Raw genomic sequence first — 26264 nt, 5'->3', positions numbered from 1 at the left:
GCCTTTGGCCTTCACCTCTCTTGCTCCAAAGGATCCGCGTTTATCAAGCGTTTCAGTGGCAGGCGTTTCTCGGCCCCTCATGGTTCAAAAAATCCCGCGCCCACTATAGCCTAACGGCGTAAGGATTCGCGGAGGACCATCTAGTTAAGCATAGCCCTGGGTCTGCGGTCGATATTCTTTCAACGCTCTGTACGCGAAGCTTTCGTTTCTATTCCTCTCCCTTCAAAATGGTTTCACATTCCCGCCTCAACTCGTCAACACCTTTTACGCCTTCCCACTTGGCTAGGAGCTTGTTGATCTCTTCCCAGTCTTTTTCCGCATTCTCAATATCACTCTTTTCTAGGAGGCGTCTTAGCCGCCTCGGCGTATCTAATACCCATTTCACGGTTTGTCTCTCTGCGCTGTTGTCATTGTTTGGCTGGCTGCTTTTATTCCCACTCGCTTTCTCCACCTGTTGCTGCTCCTTGATTAGAGCACTTGCAGTCTCAGCAACAAATCCAACCGCGGGCCCGAGAGTTTTGGTCATGACCATCGGAGCACCTTCTTCCTCTAAACTAGCCCTCATTTTACCAATCGTTTCCACCGCTTTTATCAGTTTCGAATAATTATCGTAGACCAACGCCTTGCGTTCCCCATCAAGCGTTCGGATGTCGCTAACAAGCGAATTTTCGGCTCGTAAGATTGTAGACAGAGAAGACGTAGATAGAAGATGCGAGACATATGAGGATGGGTCAAAGTTCGCGTTGTCGAGCTCGCTGTTGCTGATGGGTGTGGCCGGCGTGGTGGCTAGGCCATCTGGAGTGCGTGGGACGCTTCGCGCTCTGGGTTGAGCTGAAGCTAAGGGGTCGGCGCGGTTTGCTGAAAGGTTATAGTAGTCTCGTAAGGCTGCTCTATTGCGCCGTTGTGCGAGGGATGGAGAGGGCGCGCGATGAGTTGGAGTGGATGTGATGCTCACAGCTAAACTGTCAATTGACGGCCTTCGGGAGCCGGTGGGCGTGGGCGTGTGTGCAGAAGCAATAGACGGCCTGGGTGACGATATTGTCGACATGTCTTTGTGCGATATGCTTGTGTTGGAGGGAGATGCATGCAGTTCCCATGCTGCTGCGTGTTAACTCCAGCGGGTTAGATGATGATGCAACAAGCTCATGAAGGTTGTGGCTCGTGCTTCACTTGTTGATCGACTAACTAGCGTGTTTTCTACCTCTCGCGTCTCCCAGAGATTGAGTCTTCTATGAACATCGCACTTGACGCAGGGTGTGGAATTACCCAAGTCAGCATACAGCATTAACTAGCAGAGAAGGTCTGCTGGCTTGCATTGGTTGATTTCAGAGGAAAATGCCATGGCCTCCAATCCAAGCACGTCCATCTCAAACTACCTTCTAACTGCAAAATCTCTCCCAGTTTCACAGGCCTGGCTCTCCGAATTCCTCTCGTCACAGAGAGTAAACACCATTCCCCTACCGGCCCTCACTCAAACAGCACTATTTCGTCTGCTCACATCTGATTTTACCAGCTCACTATCACCATCCTCCGCCAACCTTCTACCAACTGATGTTTCAAACCCTAATGTGAAGGAGAGGCGGATAGCCGGGCCTGTTCCTGTACAGATACTCGACGTCGAAGATATTGGCAGCAGCGTATGGAGCCAGATCGAGGCCATTGAGCGAGTGGAAAGGGGCGAATCAATAAGAGGAAGGGAGATTATTCGCACTATCACGAGAGATGAAGGGGGCGATTCGACTGTTGGGGAGAATGCTACTCCGGGACATACAGACACCAATTCTGGTGCACCACAAGGGAACAACAGCACGACTGCGAGCTCAGGTCCACATAAACTAGTCCTTGAAGACGCGAACGGAACGAAAGTCGTCTCGATAGAATTGAAGCCGGTTGAGGGTGTTGGGATTGGTAAAATACCAATTGGCGCCAAACTACTTATCAAAAATGCCATCGTTGCGCGGGGGATGTTACTTCTTGAACCGAAAAGCGTTACAATACTAGGTGGCAAGATTGAAACTGTGGACCGAGCATGGAACACTGGCCGGAAGGAGAGAATGCTGGCGAGGCTTCAGGAACTGCAGTCACATCAGTCATGAAACCGCAGATACCACGTTATTTTATTGATATTTTAACTATGCAGCTAAACTTGTCCCTTAGGAAAGGTTGTTGCTTTAACTATGTTTCGACAAGACAATGACCTAATTCTGCCCAGCCCTCAGCCATCCAAGGAGCCACCATGATAGACTCTAGGGCATTTTGTCGTTGTCCAGTAAGAGCGTATGCCTTCGCGAGATCAGTTGCACCGAGCGAGCCGTGTGGTGGAATATTCCCAAGTGCAGTCCGAACTGCCATTTGAGCTGGGAACTCCTCTGACGATGCAACAGCAAGTGCTCGCCATCCTTGTGGCTCACTTGGCAAAAGTATGACCGAATTGCTAGCTTGTTGAATTCGTTTTTGCTCTTCTGAAATGTCGGGCCGCTTGTCGCTCACACTTGAAATTGCCGCCAAAATTTTGGATATCTTTGCCCGGTCGTGAATACCTATCTCCTTGTTGGTCCTCATGCTTCGCAGATCAGACTCCACTGCGTCTATGACATCCTCATCCATGTCCAGTAGTCCAATCATACCGAGAAGGGTGACAGCTCCAACATGATCGGGATGTTGTTCGACACAATCGAATAATTGCTCACGAGCCACGCTTCGTTCCTCCTCCCCTCCTTTGGCCCACAGAACCTGTGCCAAAAGACATATAACGTCTGGGGAACTGTCCGCTTCGTGCAAAGCCTCACGGAACATGTCAATTGATTTATCCATTTCTTTCAAGTAGTAATATGCGAGGCCCGCCGTCAAATGGGCAGAGAGCCGCATTTTTTTATATAGGTGGTTGTCGAACTCTGCTACTTCATCCACGGCGGATAAACTGAGGGTGGTTTCTGCACTATCTGCAGCAGCTTCATACTCTAGAAGGGCAAGCTGCGCGCGAGCGATATCTGCTTTGGCTTGCGAATATCGACACAAAGCGGATATCGATTCTGTTGCTTCGTATTCCGCTTCGGCGGCGGAGCAGACCCGATCGAGACTTGATTTCATGTCATTAGCGTCTCCGAGACGTTCTGCTAGAAGTCCGGAAAGATGGTCGTAAGGAGAATTGGACGGCTCTTGGGTGTGAAGTTGATGCAGCGCAAAAAGCGGCTGGATAAGATGAGACAGATCACTGGATCCTGAGCTAGAGCTAAGATGGTCAAATGCAGAAATCGCATACTGACGTTTGGGAAAAACTAAACTTGCATTTCCCAAGGTAAATGCGTGTGTGACCAGCTCTCGTGCTTCGGATAGATCCCCGATTAAAAATGCAAGAAGCGCCTGCCCTAACCAGGCGTGTGCAAAATCCGGGTCTGTGGATTGTGCTTTAGTAAACGCTTCGCTTGCTAGCTGAAAATCATTATGCAAGAGGTACAGCGCCCCTAGATTCGTCCATACCGAGGCGCTTCTATCATTGATATGCAGGCTTCGGACAAATGAGTGCTGTGCAACCTTGGGGCTTAACACCATGCAGGCAACACCGAGCGCGTTCCAAAACTCAGAATTACCGGCTTCAAGCTCAATTGCCCTCTTGAAACAACACATAGAGGCGGTAAGAAAACCGCTACGTTTCCCCTTTCCGGATTTGTTTTGCTGCACTCGGTGGCGTGTATGCGCACGATACTCGGCCCAGCCTAAATTGTACCAGGCTATGGCACGGGCATGAACGTCAGCATTAGAGACTGCTAACGCGATCTTGTACGCTAAAATGGCAGCGATCATTGGCAAATTCGATGTCGACGTTTCAAGGACCTTATAGTTTGAGCCTATATTGTCAAGGTCTCCCAGCACCTGTAAGGCTTCTGGATCACATTGTGCCTCCAGAAGCGACTTGAACTGCGAGATAGGCATAGATGACGCCTTATTTTCAATCCAAGAGAATATGGAGAATGCATCACCGATCGCTTTCCATAAATTCACCGAATTCGGACGACGCTTTGCGATTGATATGCCAATGTTGATAGCTGCCGTGGCAGTTTCGGCAGCATCACCAAAAACCCCGGATTCAACGGATTTCCAAGAACTTTCAGTATAAGTCTGCAATAAGGAAATTGAAACTCCAAATTCATCAGGCTTCATGCTGAGAACGTCCTTGTACCTAGAAATAGCCTCTGGGAAATCCCCAAGTTCTCGCATAACATTCGCCGTCATGTACCTCGCAAACCAAATGTGATCTTTGTCGGTCTCTGATAGAGCTTCCTCCAATGCTTGGGCGTGCTGGAATGATTTGATAGCCGAGATATATCGACCGGAATTGTGATAGCTTTCTCCCAGGCCAACCCAGCAGTGGTAATCACCTGGTGATATGCGAAGCGCCGTTTGGAAAGAAACAATGCTCTTAGTATATTGTTGTCGATTTACCTCAACCACACCAACGGCAGCATATGGCCAACTATGGCCTTTTCTTTTCGAACCGGGCGCAGGTTTGGCTTTTCCTGAATCTACGACTCGCTGAGCTATTGCTTCGACAAGGTCCCAATCCCCTTGGTTGGCAAAATCTCGAGCTAATCGCTCAGCTGCTTCAATTTCGGAAGACGAGAGCTCGATTGCCTTGTGAAAACAGCGTTTTGCTCTTTTTTGATCCTTCTTATAGTCTGCGTAGTATATTCCAAGGCTGGTATACGCTGGTGCATAGTTCATATTCGACTGGATTGAACCAAGGAAACTGGCATACGCGCCGTTTCGGTCTTTCCTTGCCGCCGGTGAAGTGTCCAGTTCCCATTGGCATTGTCCAAGGCGGTATAATATCACAGACTTTAGGTCACGATATTTAGGCTGTCCAGGTTGAATCATTGCAAGGGTATCCTCCAGACCAGCCATCGCTTCCTCAAGATTTCCGCAACGCGCCTTACACCAGAAGAGCTCGCATCGGATTCTGGCATTTTCAGTGTCACGTTGCAAGGCCTTTCCGAGCAACTCCACCGCTTGTTCATAGTCTTGATCTTCTTCAAAAATAAGTCCCAATCCCAGCAGGCACCTTGTTGATAACTGATTCCGTTTCAAGATATCCTCAAAAATTTCTCTGGCTTCAGGGTGATTTTTGGGGGATTGATACGTGATGAGAGCAGTTGCAAGGGTAGCATTCATAGAATCGATTGTATTGCGAAGTTTTAGACCAGTCCGTCGTTGAAGATCCGATGCAACCATCAAGCCCTTACGACTAACTTCAGTGGCGGACTGGACTTCTTCAAGCGCGAGATACACGTCCCCCATTATTCTATGGGATAGTAGAGAGCCGGGGGATTGCTCTAGACCTTCGGTCATCAGCAGCAAATGGTCATCCGCTGCGATCGGGTTTTCAGTTTCAGCAGAATCTCCAGCCGCGGCTGCGGATTCGTCGTGCTGATCCGCGGAGTCCACCTCTTCAGGGAAAGGGGATAAACCACTAGCCAAAAACCCTTTAAGAACTTTACTGAGCCCATCGTCTGGAAATAGGTGAATGAATTCCCTTAAAACGGTAACGTCCAATTCAGAAATTTCGCTGACGTCCTTCCATTCTAATACGATTTTCCATGCAAGTTCAAAAGGGTGGTGGATGATAACCATGTCCTCTGCAGACTTCAAAACATATTTCCGCTGTTCAGGTTTCTTCCCGGCTGGGAGGGCTAAAAGGTAGTCATATCCTCGCTGTAGGAGCTTTTCTTCATAAGTTCGCCGTGTGGCATCATCATATGTCCAGTCAACGATACCGCGATACAATTTATCAAGGTTACTGCGCTGAAAGGCCTCAAGGTTAACTTCTGCAGTGACTTGATCAATTTTGGCCCCCAGTCTAGTCCTTCTTTCGCCAATCTCACGGTTGATGAACTGCTTCTCTTCTGCTTCAGAGAGCTCAATCACCTGAAGGTATGTCTGAGACGGGTGGGGGATCAAGCCTTCCAAGACATTGAACAACGGACTATGAGGTAGTAGTAACTCCAGGGCCCTCTTATACTGGTTGGAGGTGCCATTCTTTTTGACGAAAGAAATATATTTGTCAACTGCTGCTTGCGCGCGACTCCTTTCATCTCTAAAATGCTCTTTTAGTCAAGAAACAAAACGACGACGTTGGAAGGATCACGGACGCTTCTCCAAAGATGTGACATAGCCTAATCACGGCAGATTCGTAATCATCCAGTTTCTTGTTTCCTCGGCCCTCATACAAGTTTATCAACCCCTGCCATGCCGTCTTATCATTCTCCTTAATTTTAGTAGCACCGATATAGGCACGCTCTGCTGCATCGGGGTCGTTCAGTTTATCAAGGCCGAGACCTAGAAATACATGGCTTGAATGCCGATATGCGTTAGTATCCCTAGCTGCTCTGCCCATCGGGGAGGATGTAACGCTCACGCGTGATAGTTTTGCGGATCTTGTTCACAGAGCTGTGTTGCTTTTGCCGCAGCTTGCGCAAAGTCACCAGCATCCAATGAAGCTCGGATATCTTTCAGAGCTGATTTGGGGGGCATTACTACGGGACCGATTCTGCAATTCGTTTTCAAGCATTTCTCGCTTACTCAGGGCTTCGTATGACTTTCAAGCTGTTAAGGCGCAACAGGCTAGTTTGTCTGGTGTGCTGCCTCTAGACCATGGTATTATATCGTAGAAGACAGAGCAGTAGTACCACTCGATTCTTTATTGTAGGTAGTTGTTGGCCTTGGGTGCGGTTATTAGCAGAGGGTGTAGTTATGTAGATTGCTTAATCAGCGACTGGACCAGCTCAATCAACAACCCTTGACCTTGTCGACTCAATGACGAGGCACTCCCATCTTCGCCCTTGAATTGGTATTGGCACCTTTCTTGTGTTAACCCAGCAGCTGAGGCAGATCTAACGAATACCGTCGGTTCAGGTTTATGAGGTGTACTAATTATACCCCCGTATAGTTAACTACGCCGCAACGATTACCCGCGGTTTCGGTTGACGCCTTTTCTCCCTGGTCACCTCGATCATCGTCGCATATAACGCGCAGCATGGCTTCAATGCGTCTTTGCATCGATGGGAGCACTTTTCGAGACCCTCAGCAGCGGGAAGTTGTCTTAAGAGGCATCAACATTGATGCGACGGCCAAATACCCGAAAACCCCAGATATACCTTCATACGTCCCGGACGGATTCTACGATGGAGATAATGTTTCATTTGTTGGACGGCCGTTTGCTATTGAAGATGCCCACACGCATTTCGAGAGGTTGAAAAAATGGGGCTATAATCAAATCAGGTACATCTTCACATGGGAGGCCATTGAACATGCTGGGCCTGCAAAGTATGATGAGGAATGGATAGCGTTCACAATAGAAATGCTACGGGTCCTGAAGCAATATGACTTTTATGTCTATATGGACCCTCACCAGGATGTGGTAGGGTAGCCCTGATCGTGGCGTCCATCCAACTACACCAAGTGCGTGTTTTGCTGAGTCTTGACAGTGGTCCCGATTCTCGGGTGGCTCCGGGGCCCCTATGTGGACGTTATATGCTGCAGGACTCGATCCTCGGTCGTTCAACGTTACCCAAGCAGCCCTCGTCCAAAACACGTATCCTGAACCTGCCTCCTTTCCAAAGATGATATGGAGCACGAACTATACTCGGCTTGTCTGTCAAACAATCTTTACCTTGTTTTGGGCAGGAAAAGATTTCGCCCCTAGAGCTATCATTAACGGCAAAAACATACAAGACTTCCTCCAGGATCATTTCATTGCTGCGGTCAGGCATTTGGCTAAGCGTATTAACGAAGCTGGTGGCCTTGAAGATGAAGTAGTAATCGGCTGGGAAAACATCAATGAACCAAATAGGGGCCTGGTAGGCTACCAGGATATATCAGTTATCCCCCCGGAGCAACAACTTCAACTTGGCACATCACCGACTGCCTTTCAAGCAATGCTGACTGGCTCAGGCCGTGCTTGTGAAATTACGACCTGGGCCTTTGGTAATTTTGGGCCCCGCCAAACTGGAAGAGAGTTGGTTGATCCAAAAGGTACTACTGCCTGGCTCCCGGCGGACTATGATGATAGTAAATATGGCTGGAAACGAGATCCCCAGTGGAAACTTGGAGAATGTCTTTGGGCGCAACATGGTGTTTGGGATCCCGCTACAGATACGTTGTTGAGAAAAGATTACTTTGCGAGAGACCCTAAAACTGACGAACAGTTGGATTACAATGGCTTCACCAACCAGTACTTTTTAGATCATTATCGAAAGTACAAAAATGCTATCAGAAGCGTTCATGCCAACGCCATAATGTTCTGCCAGCCGCCGGTAATGGAGATCCCTCCAACGATCAAGGGAACGGCTGATGATGATCCGAATATGGTGCATGCTGTTCACTTCTATGATGGTCTCACTCTTATGACAAAACACTGGTGAGTATGCTACTAAGAACCTCCTTGATCTTGGCTCATACAACTAGGAACCGGTTTTACAATGTTGACGTGATCGGCGTCCTCCGTGGAAAATATCTTACGCCTGCATTCGCTATTAAGATCGGAGAGACGGCCATTCGAAATTGCCTTCGAGATCAGCTTCATTTCCTTCGACAAGAAAGTTTAGAACACATGGGGAACCATCCTGCAATTCTTACGGAGATCGGTATTCCATATGACATGGACGATAAATATGCTTATAAGACCGGCGACTATAAAAGCCAGATCAGCGCCATGGATGCCAATCATTATGCTATTGAAGGTAGTGGCATGAACGGCTTTTCACTCTGGACTTACATGGCAACGGTGTGGAGCTTTCTGTTTCTGACACTGTTTTCTACAACCTTGCTAATTCGCAATATGCAGAATATTCACGAATGGGGCGATCATTGGAATGGCGAAGATTTATCGATCTATTCCCTCGATGACCTTGAGTTACCTACGGCGAAAGCACTGGGCCAAGATCCGCAAAACCAGTCCAGTATATCTCTTGACCGTACATCACCTGCGTTCTCCCAGAGTCGAACTGATTCACTAAGCACACGCATAGAGCCAAATAACTTAAAACAAGCGCTCTCCACTCCGTCTATATCAGTTAGTCCAACGTCAAACCCTGAACTCTGCAGTCACATGGGGTATCGCGCAGCCGAGGCGTATATCCGACCGAGTCCTGTCTCGATACATGGAAGTCTAGAGGCATACGGATTTGATTTGCAGAATTGTACATTTACGATGTCGTTGACGTCGGCGACCTCCACTCCAGAAAATGCACCTACCATCGTGTATCTCCCGGAGTTCCATTATCCTAGCATGCATACCGATGTTACCGTGAGCGGTGGGAAATGGGTTATCGATGTTGAGAAAATGGGATCTGGGATCGTCCAGCACTTGAAGTGGTGGCATGCAGAAGGGGATCAAACCATTGAGATTCGTGGTGCAAAACGAAAAGCAGGTGTGGTCGAGGACACCGCTGATGACGAAGGGTACCTGGAGCAATGCCGTCGCGAAGCCTGCGCCGTAATGTAGAAGGTTACGATTTATGACGAGTATCGCGCATTCTTTATGACTTAAGCCTGCCCATTTCTGGGGGGCTGACCTAGATGGGCTTGATATCAATTTCTGGGTTTACTGCGTTACTAAATTAGCAAGCGTACATTTGGGATTTCCCTTGTTCATAGTTAACTAGTTAGCCACCTGTGTTTGAATTAATGAATTAATCGCCGACCAAGGTCGCAGCTTCGCTTTACCACACAACCATCCATTGGGGCCTCGATGGAGGGTTGCTGTCTTTGATTCATCATGACTGCACAGGGATGAATGTGAAGGGAGCCTAGATGGTGTTCATTGTGCGGGTCACAAGGCATGTCGCCGCATTAAAGAGCGTTTGTGCCTATCTCATGTCTGTAGCTGTCAAAGAGTTGCTGGGTCAATGATACAAGTGATCAGTCCCGTCTCTTCCTTTTCACTAGCAAGGCATTATTGCCTGTGTTCCTCGAGGAACTAAGCTTCGTGTGTGAAGTTTGTTTGCTGGGCGCATTCAAAGAAAACTTGCATTGATGTCGAATTTATTCGCAGAACTCCCACTTCAAATCCACAACTACTATCCCCGACCACCAACACAGTCTGTTAGCATCGATACGGAAAACCAGTGTTCAGATCTTTTCAAGGTTGTATGAAATAGGCTGTTTGTCAATCGGTGGACTACCATCGTTCGGGGTCCGGCGTGCTGGAACAGTGGCTAGTCGACCTCAAAATTTGGCTTGGGCTTTGGTCGCTAGTCTTCTCGGAAAACAAATCCGGATAAATCGCATCCGATCAAATTATCCCTTGGAGGCAGCATGGCGACATTGATACCCAATACCTTGGAACTTCCGGCGGGAGTAAATAGCAACGGGACAGGCCAGCCAGATCTAGGCAACATCATCCAGGCGTTGGAAATTATACACACCCGAGCTACAACGAATGAGGTCAGAAAACAGGCCTCGGAGTTCCTAGAGCTGCAGAAACACGAGAAGAACGCGGTACAGAATGGATTTTACTTGGCGGCGGAGCGGAACCATTCTCCTGTTGTTCGCCATTTCGGCCTCTCGCTGCTGGAACACGTTTTAAAACACAGATTGTCCGAGTTGACGCCTGCGCAGGTCGGCCACCTCAGAGGACTGATTCTGGGTCTCGCACAGGAGATTCAAGCTCAAGATATGGCATATATCCGCAACAAGCTTGTCCTATTGTGGGTGGAGATTGCGAAACGGACCTGGGCGCTCGATTGGCTAGGGATGGATGAATCGTTGGTGCAGCTGTGGAGTGGAACCCTAATACATAAGGAATTCGTCCTTGGGGTCCTGGAAACATTATCAGATGATGTTTTCCACCACGAAGATACAGCTTCATCATTGCGCGGAACAGATCTAAATCGTGCCCTGTTGGAGATCTGTACGCCGCATGCCGTTTTCTGTGAAGTTTATCCTGAAAGAGCGCAGCATACTGAGCTTCGTTTTGGTGCGGAAGGGTGGCTTTACAGGATCACTATGTTTTTGAATGACTGTGTGCGCAATCTAAATTCATCCCCAGAAGTTCGGATTTGTGCCCAGAAAGCGCTGGCAACCCTGCGAACAATGATGACATGGAACATCCCCTTGGCCATTGCTTCCAGTCAGTGTGTTCAAGCAATGTGTATGGCGCTGACGGCAAACGATGAGAGCGTTTTAATGGTAAGTGCTATATTGCTTTAGTGACCTACACTAGTTCCTCATTCAGCAGATACTAACAGAATATCTAGGCAGCGATTGAGGCGTTGCATGCGTTGTATGGCCGAAGCCATTATGATATCCAAGAGTTTGGAAGCTTGTTGCGTATAATATACAACAAAGAGAATCTGGAGTTGTTAACAAAGCTCTTTGAATGGTCATTTGTTGATGCGAATGATATTTTAGACACAAAATATACAACATCCAAGAAGCTTTCAGAGGTGAGATTATCACTCTCCCGATCCCCTCTTTTTCATCAAGCTAACAGCTTATGTAGCTGCTTTCATACCTAGCTGGATTCCTTGAAGAGAAGAATCTTGGCCTGATTAAAATGATTGATCAATCATATTTTCTTACTTTATTAATCCGCGTCTTAAGACACCCAAGTTTGATCGTATCTATTCCTGTGCTTCACTCCTGGTCCAGGCTACTCGTATGCGATGAGGTTGCAAACTTGGAAATAATTACGAACTTCATTGGCCAATTGCTGGAAATATGTACACAACGTCTCGTGAGATATGAAGCATATCCAGAAGACTCAGATGACCCAACTGTTCTCTTCTTGAATGAGGATATTGACACCCTACCCGATAGACACGCTTTTGTGGGGAACTACCGAAGATACTGCGGACAGGTTATAGACGTTATTGTACAAAAACGGCCCCAAGATGCGATTCCTCATATCCTTTCGGTAGTTGATATTGGCTTGAACAATTTATATCACGGGACTTCTCCGTTTAATCGTGCGTTTGCTCTTCTCTCCAGCGGCGAAACTGGCTTCTAACCTGTCTGTAGCCGCAACATTTCATAAGCATACGGCTCCGGCTCTACGGGCAGACACAAGGTTTACAGTCACGGAGTATCTTCTGAAGGGGTATAATAAGTGGGTTGAGAGCCATGGTGCTGACCCACAGCGTGATGTAGGTGCAACATTGTACTGACTGAAACCATTTGAGCTAGACTGACACATTACTTACAGGAACAGCAACGGTTGACCCTCGAAAACATGCTCGAATCATGGGCTCTTAGTTTGTTGCAGCGGCAGTTTTCTGTATGCCTTTGATGACTTCCCTTTGGCTTTTTTACTAATGATAGATAGGATCCTGTTATTAAACAACGAGTAATACGGCTGTCTGTTGATTTCTCTGCCCACGCACTTCGAAACAAACCAAGCTATGCGCTCAAAGTTCTCGAACATATCCTCCTGACTAATATACCGGATAATCCTGCATTTCCCCTTTATTCCGAGTCTGTGAGAGAATTATATAGCCTTTCAACGTATGAGGTTCGGAGGCTCGCCATACGTTATGCGGATTACTTCTCTGTATGGTCCTTCTTCCCGCAGTGACAACCTAATAAACTGACAATGTAGACGTTTTATAACATCCTCGAGCAAAAGGTCCAGGAAATGCAGCAAAGGTCTGTCGAAGATCAACCGCAGATGGAGTTATCATCTGTTCTCCTGATCGTCATGTAAGTATCAATGTATGCTTTGGTATAAGGAAGCTATTCTCACTAACTTTTACAGGCACCGAGCAAAAGATGTCGACCCAAGTTTACGCCAAGCTCGCCTTCAGTCATTTATTGAGCCGTTAAAACTTGCGTGGGCAGATGAACAGTTTCGGCGAGCGATCAGCACTTTCCAGGGTTTTTGCGAGATCTTCGGTATAGATCAGGTTCATCCGTACCTGCAAGCTCGACAGGCGCAAAAGCTTGAAGACTGGTCTGCGTGTGCTCTCGATGAAGAAGGAAAGCGACTTCAGAGTCAACTGAACTCGAAATTTCAGGTCAGTAGGCGTTTAGATCTAGCCAGAGCTTAAACTTACCATGAACCGCAGCGTGTGCCCCTAAGAAATACCAAAACCTTGCTGGCGGTCTCCACAGAGAAGCTAAAGCCGAGTGATCCTCCATTTCAGATTACATGCGAACTTTGGAAAGATATGATACCCCTTATTCTTCCGTCATTGTTGCAATTGGTTGGGTAAGTACCCAGCGTTCCAACATGCTATTTCGTTAACTGACTTTACAGCCATGCCCATGCTTTTCACAACCCAGATAATTGGGTCGGACTGCCGCAGGATATGCGTCCAGTCGTTGGACGTATCTTGACGGACAGATTCTGGCAAGCTGGTATTTCAGCAGGTAGTAGAGAAGATTTTTATGCAAAGATTGCTACATCTAAAAGTACCCTTGAAGGATTCTCTTCTTCCGTTAGAGGGAAGATTAGAGCAGTCCGGGAAGCGTGTTACTCCATACTTTTTAGTATGAGTAGATTAGGGGACCACTTCTACGGATTTCATGAACTTTCGGCTCCCTTGTCCCAGGCGCTATACAGTAATGCCCCGTCGCTTTCTTCGCACCAGTTTTCGGTACTGTTGAATATATCCCGGTGCCTTATAGATGATTGTCCGCCACAGTCACGGGCGCATTTCTTACCTCCAATGATGTCGGGGTTATTCGTTCAACTCGATAAGAAAATTACAACGGAGTGGGATATAATCGAACGCCGGAAAGCTGGGATGGGAGATGTCGACTTGACGGAAGAAATGAAAGAAGAAAGTATACTCAGACAACTCACTTACTCCGCGGTGCTAATGGTGGCCGGCTTGCTGGACCCAAATAGAGAAGGTTTGCTGTCCCTAATTGTCTGATCATACACCACTTTGGCCTTACTAACTTCTGCATCACAAAGCCGCTGGGAACTCGGTGTCCAAAACCGCTCCAACACCGTCGGAAGAGGTTCGACAAGAGAATTTAATGCGAACGTTCATCCTGTCATCGCCTGAAATCCTGGAACCCGTTATCGTATTCTGTACCCACGCCTTACGCATCCACGATACGCGCAGCTGCAGCGTAATCACAAGGGTCTTGCGCTCTATACTAACCTCATTCCTACCCGCCGTCGACACTCCAACCGCAGCTAGCATCCGTGAATTCATCAGCAACCACGTATTGAAAGCATGTATCACCTCCGTGCATGAGCCATACTTCGTGGACATGCAAAAAGACCTCGCCCAACTCATCGCTTCTATATGGATTCTCTATGGTGCGCGCAGCTCCACGCCAAGGTCGGTTATGTTGAGTTTACCTGGCATGGTGGAATCGAAAGTTGTTGCGGCAGAAGAAGTCTTGACGAAAGCAGCGTCGACTAGGGTCCAAAAGGCGGTGATTCTGGACTTCTTGGAAGGATTGAGAGGTGTAAGTATAAGTGAGCAAGGGAAGATTGGCGGAGCTCGAGCAAATCGACGCAAGGAACGCAGTGCCATAGAGGCAAGGTACCTGACCACGGAGATGGAGGGCCAGGAAGGTGGAAAGGTAGATATAAATAATGGGCCAGATTTAACCGGAATTGCTGATATGTTTGGTTGATATGCCTCGGACGGTTAATTGATTTTCTTTTGAACCCAATTGAGAGCCTTGCTTTTTCATTCGCATCTTCGCTGACAGCATTATATGAGTAGCGCGGAGGAAGTTTATGGAATCCATTTGAGTATCGTTTGATTAGATAGGATTTTTGGGTGATTGATGATGAACTAGACTTTGTTGCAACGTTGGTTGAATGAATATACAATTTTACCCTGCTTTAGCTTGGTAGGAGGGATTTTGATGCTGATATACACTTAAAGGCAGCGCCCTGTCCAACGCTTATAAAACATACGAATATGGTAGACCCGTCCACAGGAATTCTATGCTCTCCTCATATTCAATCAGAAGCTACTGCATTGGAAAAGCGTTCTGAGGCTTGTCCTAGCAGACGTATAGCCTCGATTCTCACCAACAACACCAACTGCGGGAAGAAAGAACATTATATGGCGAAAACTATTCAATCGATATTGGTTTATTGGGCGGTAGCAGGAGTATATGTGAAAGTCGGTCTCACGAATCTAAAGAAATAACCAATTGTTAGATATACGGTGCAAAATGGACTAAAAAAGGAATATTCACTCACCGGTCAGAATTGTAGACCTTCATCTCTGATCCCATCAATTCCTTTTCTCTGGCCTTATCCGCCCAGTGGCGCCTAACTTGGTCGCGGTCCTCTTCGGCTTGGAGGACTGGGATTAAATGGATTCGAGCCCACGTTTTTTCACGGGCAAGTTCGCTAATCCTCAATTAGCAAGATATGGCCCGCACAGGATGTCCCAAGAAATATATAACTCCAGCGGATTGGAATCGAGGGACTTGACTCAAGCGGGCGGTAAGGAAAGGTAGGGCAATCGCTCACTTCTTTTCCCGTTGGCCAAGCCATAACTTGTAGAATCCATATGCCATAATGGTGTGCATTCCGAGGAGGTAATAAACGGGTCTAAAGCCGCGAACGGGAAGATTGCGCTGTTAGGATCGGTCAGTTAAAGTGCGACAGCGTTCGGATGCAGTTTAACCAATGGAGATCGGACAAGGACGGCGGTACCTTATATTGGACAGGCTTGTAGCCCCCAACTGGGGGCATGTCCTGAGGCATTGTGACGGTGTTCAGGAGAAAGATGACGGCTCAAGCATGAAGCAACAAGTCTTCTTTGACAGTCACGAATGATGGAATGCCGGCGATCGGATGAGGGTTCACGTGACTTGATTGCACGAATGATTACGGTAACCATTACGGAAACATCATGGTACGCACCAATGAGAGTAAGCGGTTTTGAAATCCTGATACACTTATCTCCCTCTGGGTGGTGTAAGATCGTTGAGTGGTCAATTACGTGATGCTTGCTATCTTTGCACGTCAATTGGTTAAGATTTTTATATCTCGGTGTTGAAGACTGTCTGATTGCTTGTGCTTTTCAAACGAATCTAATCGTTGGATGAAGCGTGGATTATGGCGGAGGAGGAGAGACCGCACAAACTACAGAAGTTGAACCACATGAGCAGCGGGGCTGAAAATGACGCGCAAGCCGCAGTCGCCTTCTCAACGCCTTTGACGGACGAAACGACGCCGGAAGACAGTCCCGTGGTTGAAGAACAATCCCCGGAGCCAAACGACGATAAGGGAGCGGCGGCTGAAGTGCTTGAAGATGGACTCGCCGAGACTACTGCCAGCCAAGTTTTATCCAAGAACCAGCTAAAGAAGCTCAAGCAAAAAGAACGGTGGGAAGCCGGTCGAGAATGGCGCAAGGAAAGGCGGAAAGAGAAAATGAAAGCGAAAAAGGAGCGCGTACGAGCTGCAAAAGCGCAATCGGTACAGGGGGCTCCGGCGGCTTCTGAAGAGCATGAACAGCAGGACCGCGTGCCATCCGGTAGAATTACACTTCGCGAGCTGCGGAAAAAGGACGATGGCCGCTCTGTTGTGCTTCCGATCACGCTCTTGCTGGATTGCGATTTCGATGACCTTATGTTGGATAAAGAACGCAAGTCTTTGGCATCCCAGATTACCCGTTCATACTCGGATAATTCTCGGTCCAAATATAGAGCGCACCTGGTGGTGTCGTCGTTCAATAAGCTGCTAAAAGAACGATTTGATACTGTGCTGGCGAAACAATACGAGCGTTGGAAAGGCGTCACCACCACGGAGGATGATTTTGTTCAGGCGGCGGAGGCGGCGCAAGCTCGAATGAAGCACCCGAAAGGTGGAAGACTGGCAGGCATGTTTTCTACTAAAGCCGACGTTGATAAGTCTACGTTAGAGGAAGAAGGAGAGATTGTTTACCTATCGAGTGACAGCCCGGACACCTTGACCGAGTTGAAACCCTACAGCACCTACATTATCGGAGGCTTGGTGGATAAGAATCGGCACAAGGGAATCTGCTACAAGAGGGCCACAGAAAGAGGGATTAAAACAGCCAAATTGCCCATTGGGGACTTTATGCAGATGTCTAGCCGTTTTGTTTTGGCGACGAATCATGTCGTCGAAATCATGCTTCGGTGGCTTGAATTGGGCGATTGGGGTCAGGCGTTTGATCGCGCCATACCGAAGAGGAAGGGCGGCACGCTGAAGGCCGATGTTGACGACGAAGATAAAAAGGATACGAGCAATGATAGCCAGGGAGAGGAGCAAGATCGTAGCGAGAGTGGTGGAGCGTCTCTACCTGCCGGTGAGAACGTAGTCAGCGCCGAGACGGCTGGCTAGCTGATCAGCTGTTACCATTAGCGTGTAGATATATGATTTTGAAGGCTTCCTCTCCCATTGTCATGCAGACTCAAAAAAGCCAGCTGCTGCTTTTGAGGATATCAAAGTGCGTGGCAAGATATAGTCATGGCCGTGTGTATAATGGCGCTTTGTCGATGCTATGCCAGATCTGGTTTAGCCTGGTAAACCTGGCTGGTTTCCTTGCAACACCATTGGCTAATTCCACTTCCAAGCCCGTGTTTGCCACGGTAACACCTTTTAGCAGCAATGTTGCCTGTTTTCTGCCGTCATCCAAACATGTGGTAAACAGTGAACACTGAAGCAAAAATCGCCAGTCTGTGGACGCTTCACCTCCACCTTTGAACAAGAAAAGGACATTCTTGCTTTAATTTTCCTCCTTTGGGATGCTCCTGGCCCCTAAATCTAGATAACTCAGTTGAAGGCGCATCATATTGGCGAATCCACAGTCATGTTTATGCTCAGAAACGGTACGTCCTCTCAGAAGGAAGCTTTAAGCCCCTCCCCCGCCATGGTTATCGACTTCGTACGCTGCTTTTCTCCCTTTAAACCCTCATTTTACGACTAGAAACTAATATTCATTTCGTTTCGCCTAGTGAGCAAGTTCCTTTTTGGCGACACTGCCAAAGAATCCATTATCGAAATTCCCCAGGGCCAGCTTTATATCGTGAGACCACTGTCGCCCAAAGGATATTCGGAACTCATTTTCAAAGACGCAGCTGCCAGCATAAGGCGGACAGGCCAAGAATTCCAATACCAGCTAGTGATACAGCGTGCATTTGAAGAGGGCGAAGAGGAGCTTGCGGACGAAGAGAGCGAAGGAGCTGATGCAGAAGGCCTTGGTGGCGACAAGGACGAAAAAACCTTTCTGTTAGATCAAAGTCTTCATTTTCGGTCTGAAGTACGTGACGGAGGAGAAAAAGTGCTAGCTTGGCGGGATCTGAGTGGTGACCCGGGTGATCTTTACGAATTCGTTTGCGACCCGACGACATCCTTGGATAAAGTCGCAACGTTTGTTCTTGCCGCAGTCCAGAGCCAATACGAGCGAAAATACCGGCAAAGTGCACAGAAGGCTACTGAAGCGCAACTCCAAGAGTTCTCATTTGAGGAAGAAAGCCCCATACCCAACGCGAGCCCTGTTACGAGCCCAGTGACTCCAACATCGAAAGAATCAGCAGCAGCCATGGCCAAAGAGGTTGTGACAAACAAGGAGAAAGCTCCCGCACAAGGCCAAACCCAAGCGCCCCCCGCTGCGGTGCACCCCAATGCGATTGAGATTCTTGCTGAAGAAACCGCGGAGCTGCATCTTTTTGATTTCAACTCTGGCACATTCATATTACAGGATCACCGAGTCACAGCGACGATTTCAGAAATTGGAACCTGGCAGTATTGGCTACAAATAAGCGGAGCCGAACGGGAATGGCTAGGACAGCCTATTATAGCAGATCTCAACCCAGTGTTCAACTTCGAATACCTTTCGTTCATATTTAACCATTATACAGAGGATGGATCGGCATATTCCTGGCTGTTACGATTCAAGGATCAAACTACTGAAGAGCGATTTCAAGAAGGCTTGATGCAGGCCCTATGGGAGCATTTACATGAATTGAAATGGTCCAAAACTAAGGTCGATGAGCGTGACTACGTTTTGGAGGCGTTCAATGAACTCACCATGGAGGATGTTCCAGAGGAACCTGAAGAGGAAGAAGAAGAAGAAGAGGAAGAAGAAGTGGAAGAAGCTGACGATGGCCAACGCAGCGAGCATTACGATTCAGATGAGGACGCTGATGATGTCGTGACTAAAGAAGACGATGGGAACGTCAACTCGCAGCTTGCCGTTGGATACAAACACGATAGGTCCTTTGTCGTGCGCGGCTCAAAGATTGGAGTCTTCAAACATACGCCTAATAACAATTTGGAATTCTCTACCAACATATCAAAGGTTGAAACTTCAAAGGGCAAACTTTTCAGCCCTAAGAAGGTCATGCTCCACGCTGAAGATTCGAATATGATCCTCCAGAATGAACAGGAGCCGAACACATTGTACCGAATGGATCTTGAATACGGGAAGGTCGTGGATGAATGGAAAGTCCATGACGATATTCCTGTCACAAATTTTGCTCCAGAAAACGTATGCACCCATGGTTTCGCTTATATACTTAACCCAGTTTACTAATTGATCTTTCTCAGAAATTCTCCCAAATGACGTCTCATCAACCATTTTTGGGTATTTCACGCAATGCACTCTACCGGATTGATCCTCGATTGGCAGGCAACAAGCTTGTTGATGCCGATTTGAAACAATATGCCAGCAAGAATGACTTCTCTGTGGCTGCAACAACAGAAAAGGGATACATTGCTGTTGCATCAAATAAAGGAGATGTTCGCTTGTTTGATCGTCTAGGAATAAACGCGAAGACACACCTTCCAGCGTTAGGCGAACCTATCATTGGCCTAGACGTGTCCGCGGACGGGCGTTGGGTTTTAGCTACATGTCGGACCTACCTCCTCCTTATCGATGCTCTTCAGAAGGAGGGCAAAAACGAAGGCAAGCTCGGCTTCGAAAGAGCCTTTGGAAAGGATTCCAAACCTCAACCACGCCGTCTTGGGCTCCAGCCTGCTCACGTCGCTCAATTCCAACACGAGACTGGTGCTCCGCTATCTTTCACCCCTGCCCGCTTCAACACTGGTCTTGACTCGAATGAAACATCTATAATCACAGCCACCGGGCCATTTATCATCACCTGGAATATGAAGAAAGTTTTATTGGGCAGAAAGGACCCTTATATAATCAAACGATACGCTGAAGAGGTCAAGGCCGATAACTTCAAGTTTGGAAGCGATAAGAATGTTATCGTCGCCCTTCCTAATGAGGTCAATATGGTCGCGAAACAGAGCTTCCGGAAACCGACTAGAGAGAGCATTGCAGCCCCGCCTGTTACGCCTTCAAGGTTCGGAAGAAGAACGAGTGCACGGCTGGGGAGAAATGAGATCGTGAACAGTCCATATTAATTATCCTACATGGTAATGGAGTTTTTGAAATTGGAATGCGCATGGACTACACGTGAGACGAATGCTTTCAATGTGTTATGTTGATATCAGTATTTTCTTTACTTTGGAATTGAATCCTCCCCACGCAATAGCGTGCTACTCTTGCTTCCTTCACTTTGTATATACCCCGATTCTTTTGCCCTCCTCTTGGATTTCTAACTTTATCCTTTCTTGACTCCATTATGTAGGCTTCATGGTGACAAAAAGGTGAGGTAAAGCCATAGGTTCGTCAGTTGCTTGATAGTTAATGTGGCTTTAGAATAATAAGTTGCTTAGCCTTGTATATGCGTGTGCCCTTCTGTTCAACAGCCATACTGTCCCTATGTTTAAGCACCTAAACCTTGCTTCCCAATATTAAGGAGGATTTTCAGCTTTCAATGTCCGCCAAAATGGAAGTGCCAGCTGTCAGCCAGCAGCAAAATCAATTATATAAAGAGCTGAACGGTATACGTGCCCATTAATTTCCTATATACCATAACTCCACATTCATGACATCAAATTTCGTTCCTTCATCGCATAAAGGCTCATTTCCAAAAGTCAAACAAGGACTGCTAATGCCTTTTTCAAACGAATCATCCAGCCAGAGGCCATAGTGACCGTCACTTTTCGTAGAGATGGCTAGTTAGCAATGTGTACTTGCCCCGAGAAATTGAGAAAACAAAAAAAAGAGAAAAAGAAAAATCCTTACCCTCCGCCAACGCTCAAAAATCCAGTTTCGCAAAATATCATGTAATCGTTCACGCCGCTGTACGGGAATGCCTTGAAACGTATTCGATCGGGGGTGCTGGTCCCGCTCCTCGAGTCGCCTAGAAAGCCATTTCTGCTGTTAGCAACAGGGCCTTCTGCATCGGAATCTCGACCAGCGGCTGCTGATTCCCCAAGCTCGGGATTCTGCTCAGGAAGGGGAAGCTGAAGCGGATCGGCACCACCCTCTTGTTGACCTTCGCGGACATGACTTGAAGAGTCCCCTTGAAGCCTTTCCTCACCTTTAAATGTTGTACTCCTACCCCGTAGATTCGTCGTATCTGTACTTGGCGGCGGAGGGAGGCCCGCCAGCTCCAACCTCGCCTGCCCGTCAGGCCTCTCCAGCTGAGCGCCTCGCCCACCCAGCAACAACGGCGTGGACGCAAGCGTGCTCGCCCTCCACAAGAAGCATTCCCCAGTGCCATAATAATGCGAGGTCGGCCGCGGAGGATCCGTCAAATACGCTCCAAATAACGAGCCATTCCCGCCCCCTATTCCTCCTCCTCCTCCTCCTCCTCCGCCGCCGCCTCCGCCCGCGCCTCCACCATCCCCGGCGGAAGAAACATTCTTCACAACAAGCACATACCCCGCCCTCTGACTTCTCGCCGCACACTCCGCACCCTTTTCAAACAACGTCGACAGACTCGACCCGTCCCGATCCAAGCTATACGCCAGCACCCACGTATCCACCAACTGCAACCGCGGCGGCACAAGCAGGCGTATCTCCTCCGCCAGCGCGCGCGTTAGGAGCTGGCTCGACGGTGGCGGCGAGGCTCTCAGCGTCAGCGGCGTGAGTGGCGGTGGCTGGAAGGGCGAGGCCGTGCGGCGCGGGGAGAATATGATGTCCGAGGCATTCATGGGCTCTGTCGCGACGCGGGCGGGGATTTTGGGGGAGGAGGGTTCGGGGGGAGGTTCGGTTAGACGGCGGTAGAGGCCGGAGACGACATGTGTGACTGGGAAGGTGAAGTAGGATGATGCGGAGGGAGATGGGCGTGGTGGACTGTGCGGTTGTTGGTGTTGTTGGCGTTGCGGTGGTGGTGATTGTGAGGGTGGGGCGGAAGGCTGGAGATCAGGGGATGGGGTATGGGGGACGGCGGTGTGGTCTGTCTCTGGCGATGACATGGAGATCAATTGACGGTCTTTGGGAATTAGTAGTGACAGTCATTGACTGGACGAGTTGATGAGAATTGATGTTGTTGTCTGCTGTCCTGGCCGGGAGCTCAGATGGACTTGATCTTGAACATGCGTCAAGGCAAGCTTTGAAACGCTATATCAAATCGCCGATGATTGGCACACCGGAAGCTTACAGGCCACTGGAATATGATCTAGACCTCGGGAATTGACTGTTCCCCTGTCTTCATCAGGTGATCGTATCTGATTCACAAACCGTCGCGTTGCCAACGAAAACATGAAAGATGCGCTGAAATGCCTCTAAGTTCCTCCGATGCTAATAGCAAAGCCCTGCCGGTCTAATTAAATAAGATCAAGTATATCCGTATTGCTTTGCTTTTGCGCAACGGGCATACCCGTCGTTGCAGGAGAGGTTGACGAGCCGGATATATCCAACCCAGCAAACCCATTCATCAAGTCCGCGCCTCCAGAACTGGCCGTACCTCCACCGAACCCACCGTCATTTGTTGCTGGCCCACTGCCAAACACGCCCATCAAATCTTCTATGTTCGAGTTAGGTTGTTGGGGCGCACCTCCGGTGGGAGATTCCACCCTCATTGGTGTTCCCGCTAGTCCTTCAAGCCCAGACATTCCCGATGGAGGCTCCTTTTGCGTCGAAGCGGGTGCCGTACCATCAAAATCGATGTCAAGGAGATTCTCAACATTGTTTTGGATGGGAGCCGCAGTAGATCCGGTGACTGCTGCGGCTGCAGCTGCCGCCAGCGGATTCTCGCGGGCATTTTGTAGTTGTTCCCTGTTGAGAAATTAGCGTTTTTGTGTGTCGAGGGAGACTTGTCAACATACTCAATAGCGGCTTTCTGTACAGCATCGGCGCCAAATTTACCCTGTCCAACAAACTGTTCTGGTGGCTTATGGTAGACAGAGGCTAAAGTCGACAGTTCGTGAAGCAATTGTTCAAGAAGATTTGGTGGAAGGGACTGAATTGTAGTGACAATAGGAGGTTTTTCGGATAACACAACATTCTTCGCCGCATTCGAATCTGTGGTGTTGGATAGTAGTCGCCAATAAGCATATGCCCGGTCACGGATGTCAGGGTTGTCATTCTCCGCCGTCGCTGCCTGTAATACTTTTTGCACCAGTCCCTGTGCTTTTTCCGGGCGTTTCAAGAACAATTTCACAACGGCTGTCAATATTTGTAATTGAGTCTGTGAACAAAGTTAGATGCCGTGTTGTGGAATCAAGCAGAGACGGGAAACATACCTGGGTGAACTCTTCATTGAATCCTTCTACAAAACCAGCCAAAATGTCACCCGCATTGCTAATCTTTTCAGCATACTCTCCCACGATCCAGATCAATGATCCTCTGGCATTCGGTTCATCTAGTTCATCAATACATTGACAAAGAGTAGGTATGATGCCTTCGTAGCCTGGATACTTTCGGAATATATCTTTGATGACCACGATGGCTTCCTGGACGACATAATTCACCTTGGTGTTGATAAGATCGAGTAGCGTCGTGACACATTTTTCGGTAGCGGTTTCAATTTTGATAGCCGTTTGTCCAATTGCTTTTACTGCTCGGCGTACAAAATCCATATCTACTTCCAGAGCATACTCTTTCAGTTCTGCGAGGAGTTGATCAACGTTCCGTTCATTGGCGATTCGGACCATAATTTCCAATTTTTGAAATTTGACATATGGGGGGTCATTGTATTTGCAGAAGAAAACTCGGAGCTCCTTGTCTAAGATATTCGGTTGGGCTTGGAGAAGAAGGTCGATGTTCCTCAAAGCAACGTATTGGACTTCGGGAGCAGCAGACACTAGGGTTACTTGAAAATAATCAGCACCGATTGGATCTACCATCGATATTATAGAGGAACTCACCTAATGGCGGTGCCATCTTTTTAAGGTACGATTTAGCGGTTTCTGGGTTGATATTCTTCATGTGCAGAAACACGACTTTCACCGCAGCAAGAACCACACCGGCATTGATATGTTGAAATTGAGGAACAACACGTTCGCAGATACTTTCTGACTCCTTTAGGTCAGAGCTTCTGTAATTCGATAAGCTTGTGAGGACCGAAACCCGACCCCATTCCGTACATTCGTTTAGCGCCATCAGCATCTTTCGAAGGGTATTTGGTGTTATTTGAAGCGCTTTGGTTTCCGGAGCCGTCTCATTAATTTCCGCCAGCGCGGTAACTGAATTTGCCACGACCATCGGATTCGGATCCCCTATCATTTCCTGTAAGGATTCTAGAAAACCGTTTTCTAAGCATAGTGTGGGATTGAGGTCGAAAAGTTTGGCAACGCAGATAGCGGCGGTTTTCCGTACATAGGGCGATTCATCCCGTAACGTTTTACGTAGGGGTTCCTCCATATAATCCACCATTTTATCCACCCTGATACAGCCCATTGTCCTTATAGCTAGCGCTCGTATAAGAGGGTTTGGATCTTCAGAGTCTTGAACAAAGGTATTAACAGCAAGAATGCAGAGGTCGGGGTGGGATTTGGCATAATTCCTACAGCAAATATATCAGTGTCCGGAAAGTGGAATCGCAATATGTGGTTAGGTGTTGAGAACGTGGATCTCACATTAAATATAAATATACGAGTTTCTTCTGGTCCAGGTCGGCGGTAGCTATGTTTTTGAGGACATCAGGGAAGAGCGCTGATACATCCTTGCCTAGGGTCATGGCCATGATTGTCTTCTGGATTGACTCTTTCCTGACACATTGTGAGCACCACTGCTGACGCGCATCGAATCAAGAGGCTAGAAATACCTCTCATGTGCATATTGGGATCTGGGGAGCCGGGTTAGCAACTCTCACAGCAGGCGCATTTGTCCGTCATGCGTACACTAGACCAGCCCTCAGCTCGAATGTCTCTCCCTTTCGAGGCGCCGCAAAGGCACCCCTTATCCGGCTAACCGCCATATGCCGTTGGATTAGCGGGATCCCAACCGCCTTGGAAGGTTGCGAGTTGCTCGGGTCGGGGTGGGGTCAGGAGATACGTTGACGCTGAGAGAAGAGATTCGGAGGGCCGTCCACGATTTGATAGATTTCAAAGTAGATGTGCGCTTAGTCAGAAAGCAATCCCTAGCAATTTATCATTCATCAATGTTTGAATTGAAGAAATGCAATTGGGGGCCGTCGTCTTCAATCTCTCTCTCCATACAAATCAATCAAGCTGCAGACCAATTGCACTAGTCAAGATACGGCTTAGCTGCCCTGTCTTCTAGACTGCTTATGTCAGCCCTCCTACTATCAAAATATCTATGAAAAGGAGAAACTGCCTCAGCAGTATTACTTTGTAAGCACAGAGGCTGCCGCCATATGTTTTGATCCTTCAGTATAGGGGCCTTCTCCCAAGCCGCGCTGCTTAGCGGTCCTTAACTTGTAGGGCTGCAGAGACCAACCCCCCTTGCCCCCGCAAGATCACCCCTAAACTCGAGCCTGCGAATGCCCAAAGTGTGGATTCAAGGGGACCAATATTTATGGTGGCGACCTCCGTACTCTGGAACCTTAGATCATCAACGATGTCATGACCTACTGTGCCTTTAGTACAGCCTATCTCAGAAGCAGTTGCCTCCGCAGTAAGTCATTACCCGGCAATGGCGGAGTTTTGCCTAAAGCCTATCATAGAAGTGCTTAAATACAACCGTTTCACCACATTTTCTTCAAGACTCTCTCAGATAGCATTTTCAAACTCTTTCTCAACTTCTCAAATGATCAAGAACACTTACAATCAATATGTCTCTTATTAAAAAATCATTCCCTACCCGAGAGATCTCCTATGTGAGCGCTCTTCCATCCCCTCTATCTCCCTCAAGCCCTTCTCCGCTACCAGCAAAAGAGATGTTTGGTCTTTCTCAAACATCAAAGGGCAGAGTAATTGGAATTGTGTCACAATCCTCAAAAGAGATTGGTGTAAAAGGCCCGATTGGGCCCAGCATGAATTGGAGGCGCGTCTGAGCTAATTAGCTGAGGCAGGGCGAAAGATGGCTTCTTGATATCCAAGCTCGAAACCGTATCAC

The 26264-nt window shown here is 48.1% G+C and overlaps 8 protein-coding genes across 8 annotated transcripts in view; 3 read left to right on the top strand and 5 right to left on the bottom strand.

The window, feature by feature from the left end:
- Positions 1-208: 208 nt before the first annotated feature.
- Positions 209-1048, bottom strand: UREG_07601 (uncharacterized protein; the record flags this gene model as incomplete). The annotated part of the gene is made up of 1 exon (XM_002582782.1): positions 209-1048. One exon carries the CDS (start codon positions 1046-1048, stop codon positions 209-211), a length of 840 nt encoding a protein of 279 aa, XP_002582828.1.
- Positions 1049-2175: 1127 nt separating this feature from the next.
- UREG_07600 (uncharacterized protein) lies at positions 2176-6528 on the bottom strand (the record flags this gene model as incomplete). The annotated part of the gene is made up of 3 exons (XM_002582781.1): positions 2176-6091; positions 6147-6347; positions 6413-6528. 3 exons carry the CDS (start codon positions 6526-6528, stop codon positions 2176-2178), a joined length of 4233 nt encoding a protein of 1410 aa, XP_002582827.1.
- A 502-nt stretch (positions 6529-7030) lies between these two features.
- On the top strand, positions 7031-9499 carry UREG_07599 (uncharacterized protein; the record flags this gene model as incomplete). The annotated part of the gene is made up of 3 exons (XM_002582780.1): positions 7031-7414; positions 7482-8413; positions 8461-9499. 3 exons carry the CDS (start codon positions 7031-7033, stop codon positions 9497-9499), a joined length of 2355 nt encoding a protein of 784 aa, XP_002582826.1.
- Positions 9500-10311: 812 nt separating this feature from the next.
- On the top strand, positions 10312-14589 carry UREG_07598 (uncharacterized protein; the record flags this gene model as incomplete). Its single annotated transcript, XM_002582779.1, has 11 exons — positions 10312-11184; positions 11253-11441; positions 11498-11963; positions 12016-12140; positions 12200-12271; positions 12320-12544; positions 12593-12693; positions 12749-13007; positions 13059-13201; positions 13250-13848; positions 13913-14589. The coding sequence occupies 11 exons, from the start codon at positions 10312-10314 to the stop codon at positions 14587-14589; spliced, it is 3729 nt and encodes a 1242-aa protein (XP_002582825.1).
- Positions 14590-15165: 576 nt separating this feature from the next.
- On the bottom strand, positions 15166-15492 carry UREG_07597 (uncharacterized protein; the record flags this gene model as incomplete). The annotated part of the gene is made up of 2 exons (XM_002582778.1): positions 15166-15322; positions 15446-15492. The coding sequence occupies 2 exons, from the start codon at positions 15490-15492 to the stop codon at positions 15166-15168; spliced, it is 204 nt and encodes a 67-aa protein (XP_002582824.1).
- Positions 15493-15830: 338 nt separating this feature from the next.
- UREG_07596 (uncharacterized protein) lies at positions 15831-20314 on the top strand (the record flags this gene model as incomplete). The annotated part of the gene is made up of 6 exons (XM_002582777.1): positions 15831-15849; positions 16029-17257; positions 17313-17390; positions 17712-17772; positions 17899-19433; positions 19493-20314. 6 exons carry the CDS (start codon positions 15831-15833, stop codon positions 20312-20314), a joined length of 3744 nt encoding a protein of 1247 aa, XP_002582823.1.
- Positions 20315-21037: 723 nt separating this feature from the next.
- Positions 21038-24930, bottom strand: UREG_07595 (oxidation resistance protein 1; the record flags this gene model as incomplete). Its single annotated transcript, XM_002582776.1, has 7 exons — positions 21038-22236; positions 22405-22440; positions 22624-23021; positions 23072-23433; positions 23489-24048; positions 24113-24750; positions 24824-24930. The coding sequence occupies 7 exons, from the start codon at positions 24928-24930 to the stop codon at positions 21038-21040; spliced, it is 3300 nt and encodes a 1099-aa protein (XP_002582822.1).
- Positions 24931-26005: 1075 nt separating this feature from the next.
- The window catches only part of UREG_07594 (uncharacterized protein), a gene marked incomplete at both ends in the record, with an annotated part of 741 nt that continues 482 nt past the window's right edge, over positions 26006-26264 (bottom strand). The window contains one exon of the mRNA XM_002582775.1: positions 26006-26198. Coding sequence (XP_002582821.1) covers positions 26006-26198 — 193 coding nt within the window. The remainder of the gene's footprint in view (positions 26199-26264) is intronic.

The sequence above is a fragment of the Uncinocarpus reesii genome, genomic scaffold, assembly GCF_000003515.1.
Source record: "Uncinocarpus reesii 1704 scaffold_5 genomic scaffold, whole genome shotgun sequence".
Lineage (NCBI taxonomy): Eukaryota > Fungi > Ascomycota > Eurotiomycetes > Onygenales > Onygenaceae > Uncinocarpus > Uncinocarpus reesii.
The sequence above is the reverse complement of the archived record's forward strand: the minus strand, read 5'-3'. Positions and strand labels throughout refer to the sequence as shown.